The sequence below is a fragment of the Triticum dicoccoides genome, chromosome 2A (assembly GCF_002162155.2).
Source record: "Triticum dicoccoides isolate Atlit2015 ecotype Zavitan chromosome 2A, WEW_v2.0, whole genome shotgun sequence".
Classification (NCBI taxonomy): domain Eukaryota; kingdom Viridiplantae; phylum Streptophyta; class Magnoliopsida; order Poales; family Poaceae; genus Triticum; species Triticum dicoccoides.
In genome coordinates, this window is record NC_041382.1 from 779,895,788 (window position 1) to 779,904,247 (window position 8,460).

Here is an 8,460-nt window from a genome sequence, read left to right on the forward strand (position 1 = left end):
TTTAGTTTCTATAAAAGAGCTTGGTTTTACTTTTGTTTTTGCTGTTGGAAATCCTTGAGGCCGACCAAGCAAAAACCTGTAAGTAATCAGTGCAACCACTTATTAGACCCGTACAAAGAAGCTGATCCAGATTCAAATGAATTGAAATGGAGCTAGCGAAGACATGTTCGTACCCTCATGGCGTGTTCGGATGACTTGAAAAACATATACACTTGGCGTTCCTCTTCGATCCCGAGATGCATGAGAAGCAAGCGTCTCTGAGAAAGGCCGATCAGGGCAATTAATACTTACGGTCACACAAGAGTATATAAAGTAGAAGAGCGGTGATGTCCTATGGTAAAGGAATAAGGCTAATCTTTTGTCCCCTTTTCGCAAAAGAAAAAGGAAATCCCCAATACGGTAAACGAGATGGCTCTTACCTGAGCTGAGCTACGTTGTGGACTGATCGCATCAGCAGCAAGGTCCTGCTCCACGGACGGCGACAGCGATAATTCCTCCAGCATATCGGAGATGTCCTCACATTCTTGGGCAGTACGATCGGCCGGTGGCACACCCGCGCCCTGCTCCACACCAGCCATCCAGGCTGTCCCGTGCAACTGCTGATCGAGGAGATATTCCCAGATATCCGGGACCATCAGTTGCGCCATTGCTAAACCAACCGTGTCGTCCTTAAGTAAGCTGATCATGTTTATGCCGGAACATCCCCATTTCCTCGCCGCGCTGTTCATGGTAGCAATCATCTCAGGGTTCCGCACGCACTTCTCAAATATTCTTGCATAAGCCGCATGACCCATTCCCGATAAATCGGCTTCCTCCGATAAAAAGGGTGCTGCTTCCCGGGAGTTGAGCCAGGAGACCACACTTTCGGTGTCGACCTGTCATGGACAACCGTTAAGATGCAGGCTTGAGTAATAAACAACGTGCACCTAACACATATAATGCGTGTGGGACTGTTAATGGCACCTTAGGCGGCAGCCTGCCGCAGCTGACGCATGCACCGGAGCTTTCTGCTAAGTTGTTTTCTGCATCTGCAAGCCGAGGATAAGACAAAGTGCGGTGTCAGCTGGAGCACAGAAGAAAGGACATGCAATGTAACTGGTATCATTCATTCATTCTAACAATAGAAAATCTAAGTACCTTGGCACTTTTCCTTTTTTGGGGGGCGATACCTTGGCCCTTTCATCTTCTTCTTTTGCAATACTTTTGCCTTTTTCTTCTTTTTCAGGGTAACACGACGGACCTTTCCTGGGCCGTTCGTTTCTTCAGCCGCAGAAATGCAATTTTGTGAGAAAAGCTTCACCATTCTCGAGTAGTCCGACACACGTACGAAGCCCGTTGCTGCTCTGTATTGCTCCATGCTCTCTCTCAGAGCAACCATTTCAGGGTGCTGATTGCTCTTTTTGTACATGTTCCTAATCCAAGCTCGTTGCTCCTTAGTCATTGCATCTTTTGCAAGACGGGTGCTAGCATCCATTGCGTCGCCATCGATTTCAAAGCTTTCGCGGCTCGATCCTTGAGCTGTGTAGAACACATTTAGCTGCATTGGCAACCCCGAAGGGTCAAAGGTTTTTGCAGCTGCAACCATTTCTGGCCCAGCTACAATTTGCGAAAAATGACGAACAACATCTGGTATTGTTAGCTGCACTATTTTATAAACGTCGGAGGTAGATGGGTGGCCATCTTTGTTTTCCATCACATTCTTCATGATAGCATCTATCTTGGTGTTCATTAGCTGCATGAAATCATTCCACATTTCCGTACGAGCAGCAGCTTGATCTATTGCATTGTTGTGTCCCTGCGAGTACATGCGTGGTTACAGGCAATCATTCACAAGTCTGATGGAGATGCAAGACTACAGAAAAATTACACTAATTAAAATGAACTGAAGGAAGTCAAGTAATGTGTTGCATCAATATACTCTTCCCCCTCCCCTTCCCCCGCGCCGCCCGCTCAGGCGACAAGGGGGGCAAACCCTAGCCGCGCCGCCGGGCTCACCCCCCTACCTTCCTCGCCGCCGCCTGAGGCAGCCGCCGGGCATGCCCGGGGCGCCACGGATGGCGGCGGCGGGGCCTCGGCTGCCTTGCCTCTGCGTGGGGAGTCCCAGATCTGGAGCGGAGGCTCCTCTGACGAGGCACGTCAGGCTCCGGCGAGCAGCCATGCGGGCGGTGGATCTGGTGTCCTGGCCGCGCCGGCGGCGGGATCCAAGTGGTCGTTGGCGGCTGGCGGCGGCTTCTGCGGTGCCCGGTGCGCGAGATCTGGCGCCTCCACTCCTCCCCTGTTCGGCATGCGGGCCAGCCTGGTCAGGCCGCGCTTCCCTTGTTCGCCGGTTCTGTATAGGATGCGCTGCTGGTGGCGGGGATTTAGTTTGGGCAAAATCCCTGGCTGACCATTGCCGGCCGCACCGACGGCAACGCCTGAGGGCGCCGTTCCCCTCCTTGGAGGCGTCGGTATGGACTGGTCTTCTCACGTCCCCTTCCCCTAAGTCTCCAGGGCGAAATCCCTAACTTTGTTGGGGGGGGGGGGGCGCTCTAGGGGCCGTTCCCTTCTTGAAGGCGCTGCTTTCGGGACCTTGGGGTTGGGTGGCGGTTGTGGGTGGTCGGCGACGCCGGTGGTGCGGTCCTATCCTAGCATGGATTTACGTCCGTTGTTTGGAGATGGACTCGCGTGGGTGGAGGTCGTCGTTTGGCGTCGTGGTGGCGTTGATGGCGGAGGACCTGCCAAGGTTGACACCTCAAGCTGCTCTGAAGATGGACCAGTGGAAGATGGCGGCGACGACACATGTGAGTACGTCGGACCGGTTTGTGCCCCGTACATGGTGTGTGGCTCGATGGGGGTCTCCGGCTTTAGATGTTAGGCTTAGGTGAGAGTTTTGGGTATGTGGCCCAGGTTGCGCCGCTTTCATCTTATGGATAGGAGTAGTATCAGATGTTGCCTAGATGGCGGATTCAGTCATTTTGTTGTTCTACTTTGTAAAGTCCTCTAAAGTAATCGATAAAATGGCCACATGCATCTCCCGGATGCAGAGATCGCGGGTCATCCTCCTTTTCTTAAAAAAAATTCAATATATTATTGTCTTGCAAATCCACAACCGGGGGCAAGTCTTATCCTGACTGAGTCGCTAAATAAGTCTGACACTAGTTTAGTTTGTCAAAATGCAAGGCTGCTCTCCTTGGAGGCTGAGGATCATACATAGTTTTTGCCTACAATATAGTGTAATTTTCACTGGAAGAAGAAGAAGAAACGTATACTTCTGCTAACCTAGCTAGCAGCTCAATTATTAGGGGTTACCTGAGATGAAGAGCCTCTGTCATATGTAGCATCTCCCACTGCGAGCGTGGGTGGTGCTCCCATTGCTTGCATAACCCCAGCTAAAGAATCCGACAGTGCATCGAAAAACGCAGGGCTGCCTACTCTTCCTGCATCCAAGGCCCCCGTGAATGCCCTCATCAGTGGCCTAATGAATTGATGCTGCATCTCCAACTGAAACTGAGACAGAAAGAAAAAGGGGCACACCATCAGTTAGTTTGTTGGAACGGGGGAGATCGATGTGCGATGCAATTTGCAAGAGAACCTACGTTGTTCCATCTCTTTATGGAGAGGGCTATACGGCGGCCTTCCATCGCCTGCCTTAGCTCTTCCTCTGCCTTGTAAACCTCCGCGAAGCCACAACCCTTGCAGTCGAGGTGGTAGGTGGCCTTCTCGAGTAGAGGCATATTCCCCCGAAGGCCAGCGTCAATCCCTACCCTGATGCCACCGATCTCCAGCTCCTGAATCTTCGGCAGTGCCCCGTCTCCGCATATTAGCTCTATGTTGGTGTTGAGGTATTCCAGCACGGGGAACTGTTTCTCGCGGGCGATGAACGACAGCCGGTACTTGTCCTCGCTGTGGAGGTAGAGGGAGCGGAGCGACTGCAACTCCCCGAGCACCTCCATGTGTCCCGCCGTCAGGGTCTCCACCTGCAGCAGTAGCCTGGAGAGTCCCGGGGCACACCCGTGGTGAACCCACGGTGTCTTCTCGGAAAGAATTGCCCCGAACAGTAGCAGCTGGTGGAGCTTCTGGTAAACCACATTTTCTTCCCAGCCGTCGAGGCGAACCTTCCCCTTTCCCTCTGTGTCGAACCAAATCTGCAAGACCTGGAGCTTCTTCAAATAGCCCAGGGATTCCACCAGCTTCTTCTGCATGCTCTCGTCCACCTTGTCGAAGTGGAGTACCAACACCCGCAGCTCGGTCAACTTCCGGAGCTCGGCCACGAATTCAGGGGACTTGTCCGCCGAGTGCAGCCATAGCTCTTCCAAGGACGTTAGCTTCCCTACTCGGCCCATCATCGTCGTACCCTTGCCAGCACGCAGGCACCTCAGCTTCCTTAGATCCTCCACGAACGGCGGCAGCACTTTCATGCCGGTCCCCGTCACATCGAGCGTCTCTAGGACCTTGAAGGATCCTTTTCCTGCTGGGAACTCGACTACAGGTGTGCCGACAAGCCCAACATACTTCAACTCTTCCAACTCCCCGAGACGCTTCACTTCACGGATGGATAAATCACAAGCCTCCAGATCGATTGCACGCATGTGTGCAAACTTGGAGAGTGGGGGCATACTACTACCGGGGCACGTGCTGGCAACAAATGACCGCACCAGCCCCACTTCTTGGCTAGGGAGTCGATTGATTTTTTGGTGGATGGCTAGTCTATGAATGGGTGTGGTTTGAGATGTGCTCCCCTGCTTCATGTCTAGCACAGTGGAGAAATTCTCGATGTTTGACAGGTCGCGGATGAGGGCAAGCATCAAATTTTGGACGCGACAACCACCTTGCCCAATGTCACCAGGGCTCACCGCCCACTGGACCATGCTCCTATCCAATAGCTCATTGAAGTAGGACTCCCCCAGCTCAAATGACCCTCCATCAACAAGGCCATCTGCTACCCACATCCATATCAACATATTCTTCTCGATCCAATGGCCTTCCGGGAACAGGCTTAGGTACAACAAACAATCCTTGATTTTAGGTGGTAGATCACGATAGCTACTAGATAGTACCCTGTTTACGTCCTCTAAAACAACCCCCTTATCACCAAACTTAATAGAATCATATACCTTACGCCACCCCTTGCTTTGATTTTTAGCAAGCAAGCTACCTATCACAGTGATAGCTAATGGTACACCATCACATTTGCGCAAAATTTCATGCCACATTATTTGGTCATCACGGGTAATAGGTTGAGCTTTGGTTTGAAGTAATTTTCCAGAGTCCTCAAGGGTAAGTGGTTTTAACTCGTAACCATCGCCACCTATTTCTTTGGCAATTTGAAGGTTACGAGTGGTGATGATGATTTTACTTCCAACACTACCCATAAAAACATGTTTAACCAAGTTCCAAGTTTCCTCATCCCATATATCATCAAGGACGAATAAGCACCTATTCACAGTAGAAGGCAAGAGGATTGAATCAACAAACGCGACAAATCAGATTGATTAAAATAATAATGCAGGTGACAAAGCAGGAAAGGGAGGAATATTCAGTCGGATGATTTACCAACAACGCTATTCACTGTTTCTTTGTAAAATGCTTGTATCATGATGTTGGAGTGTTTGAAAGTTACGCATATTGATGGCTAGTGTCTTTGGATGGCATTATAATTTAGAACTGGAAATCCCAATTTCAAAGGTACATTTTGTGGTGAATCTACCATGTGACTTTTAAATGTACATACCGTAAACCAAATAATCAAATATTCATAGTAGCAATTAATACTAGAGAAGAACCACTGTCCCCATGTACAATGAGACAATGTTTGGTCATCATGTGCTATTAGGTTGGGCTATAGTTTCGCTTTTCAAATGTATGTATGGCAAGCCAAATAATCGGAAATACAGAGTAGCAATTGATACCAGAGAAGGTTGGCTTTTTGCATGTACAATGCTACCACAATTTTGCAGTGAATCGGTCATGTCACTTTCAAATGTATGTACTGCAAGCGATATAATTGAAAATTTACGGTAGCAATCAATACAATAGATATATGGTTGCTAAAAACTAATGCAGATAGGTAGTATATAATAACCCACCTAATATTTGATCATGATATGGAGAATGTAACACGTGGGTATCGCATACATGGCCTTTCGAATTTGTGATTCAAGTATTTATTACTCCTAGTATATATGACTGCAGTTCTATCTGAAGATAAGAGCATATTTGTTCTCTAGTATGTATGATACAATTGGAGATATTGTAGCAAACGTCGATTGGAACATTCATGCGTACCTCTTATCCCTGGGGAGCTTTTTCACCTCATCATCTTTTTTTCCCACCTGGTCTTCATTGCTCATCACATGGTCTTTTTTCATCTGGTCTTGAACTTGCGTGGAGATGGCCTCAAGAATCTTGTGCATGTCAGGTGTCTCGCCGATGTGAACAAAAGCGTTGCAATCGAAATCCCCCTCCTTTTTCATCTTGTCGTACACTGCTCGAGCTAGGGTGGTCTTGCCCATCCCTCCCATCCCGGCAATGGAGACAAGATCAGCCTTGGACAGCCTCTTGGTTACATCGTCAATTGCCCCGACTAGGCCAACAGGCGGGTTGGATTCCCGGTTGTCCCTGTCATCCATGCGCCGGTTCTCCTCGGCTATTTGGCGTGAGCTCATTTCTTTTGGAGAAATTGGCATTTGCATGTCATCTTTGGAAGGATAAATGCCATGAAGTTCATGGATTTCCTTAATCTTGATTCGTGTATCTTGGATGTAGATCTCCATCTGATGGTTAATAAGCCCCTTGCTCACGAGAGGGACAGAGGCGCCCTCGGTCGCCTCCATGCGCCCCCTGAAGGACTCGAGGTTTGTATCGATATCATACCTCAGCTTAATGACCGCCAAGGCATGGTTCCTCACGTGCGGCTTGAGCTGCTCCGGCGGCAATGAGGAGACATCCTGAAGGAAAGTCAGCATGCTCCTCAGCTCCGACTGGAGGCTCGCCACCCCGTCCTTGACGGTCTTGTCAAGGAACCACTCGTACTTGAGCAGCTTCACAATAGAAGGCACGCTGATGCCAAAAGCCGTTGCGGCGAACTCCATGGCTAAGCTCGCACGGTGGAGCTACAAAGCGATACTACAGTGCTGCTTACTGCATCGAGGCGTAAATATTCTGTTGGTCAGATCTGGATCCATGGTACCTCGGCTGCTGCCGCGCAACTGTCTAAAAAGACACTGCCTCGCTGATATCAAAACACATGCACGTCATGGCACATATACAACTGGCTAGTCACATGCGCGTGAAGACCGTATTCATACCTACGCTTGTTCCCAAGCGCACAACCATTATCCTGTTCCGGCGAGTCTCCGACAAATTGAAGAAAAATGAAAAGAAAAATGAGGCTAACAACTTATACATGGATGTCTTATACTAGTTGAGCAGCCAAAACATCCTACCTTACTGAACAGAGGTAGTACAATTTAGACATCCATTCCTCTCAGTGGGCGTCCAAACACACGTCGGGCAGGCCTAAGGCCGGTTACCACTAGTATGACGCATTGTTCCTATTCCCTCTATTACCTTATACAAGGTCACAAACTTAAATTACAGATACGAAGTTAAATTTAATGACTGCTTTACAAGCCAACTTTTCTTTTTGTTAAACGATATTATTAATACATCCGCATGCATGCAACGAAGAAATAAGAAGGAAGTAGCACAATGTCATTATGACTACATGCATACAATTATTAAATAAGTTGCTAATACGAGAAAACATCATTAAATTTTGCCTCGAATACTGTTAGTGGCCTTGTATACATGCCAAATGCATTTTTCATAGAGTGCATCTTAAATCTGTGGCGGTCATCCAGCTCGTTGGATCTAGGTCACCGACTACTAATCTCCTCTATGTGCTATCTATATACGTACATTGTAATACATAAGAATGCAGTAACATCGTATACCCAATTTTTACTGCCAGGAGTACTAGCATTGTTTAAGAGCATCTCCAATAGATCACCGGCAAACCTCGGCCAATAAGTGGTTATAGGGGGTGTCCCGGCAATTTACGTGATATATGCAAGTGAGGTACTTACCAGATCTCCAATAATATGTTTTCTCCATTTCTCCCCTACACCTCTCTACCGGGCGGTTGCGGCATGGTGGCAGTGAAGGAAGCAATGATGGTCATCGATGGCGGGTGGACAGGCGACAACAACGGTCTCCCCGATGGTTGCGGCATGGTGGCAGCGAAGGGAGCAGCGATGGTCGTCAGTGGCGGGTGGGCAGGCCGCAAGAACGACGCGCTGATGTGACAGTTATATGGGGAGGCCATTTTCTTCTAAATAGTAGGGAAGTTGGGTAAAAAAAAGTGGATTGGGGATCTACTAGACGTAGTTTTTTGGCTCAACTCCCACAATAACATAATTTTACTACGGAAAGGGGATCTGTTGAAGATGCTCTAAACACTCCATTTCAATCAGCACAAAG

At 48.8% G+C, this 8,460-nt stretch overlaps 1 protein-coding gene across 1 annotated transcript; it reads right to left on the reverse strand.

Annotated features, from left to right (window-relative positions):
* Positions 1 to 350: 350 nt before the first annotated feature.
* On the reverse strand, positions 351 to 7,070 carry LOC119358458 (probable disease resistance protein At1g58390). Its single transcript, XM_037624993.1, has 9 exons — positions 6,664 to 7,070; positions 6,265 to 6,597; positions 5,160 to 5,415; positions 3,576 to 5,048; positions 3,289 to 3,486; positions 1,138 to 1,795; positions 964 to 1,028; positions 420 to 875; positions 351 to 365 (listed from the first exon to the last, which is right to left on the reverse strand). The coding sequence occupies exons 1-9, from the start codon at positions 7,068 to 7,070 to the stop codon at positions 351 to 353; spliced, it is 3,861 nt and encodes a 1,286-aa protein (XP_037480890.1).
* Positions 7,071 to 8,460: the final 1,390 nt, after the last annotated feature.

Excerpts from the sequence above, each read along its gene's own strand:
- LOC119358458 (XM_037624993.1), bottom strand. The coding sequence starts at position 7,070 with ATGGAGTTCGCCGCAACGGCTTTTGGCATCAGCGTGCCTTCTATTGTG. Across the intron at positions 5,049-5,159 it reads TTTTGCGCAAATGTGATGGT|GACGTAAACAGGGTACTATC; the intron begins GTACCATTAGCT and ends GTTGTTTTAGAG. Across the intron at positions 1,796-3,288 it reads ACAGAGGCTCTTCATCTCAG|GGACACAACAATGCAATAGA; the intron begins GTAACCCCTAAT and ends ATGTACTCGCAG.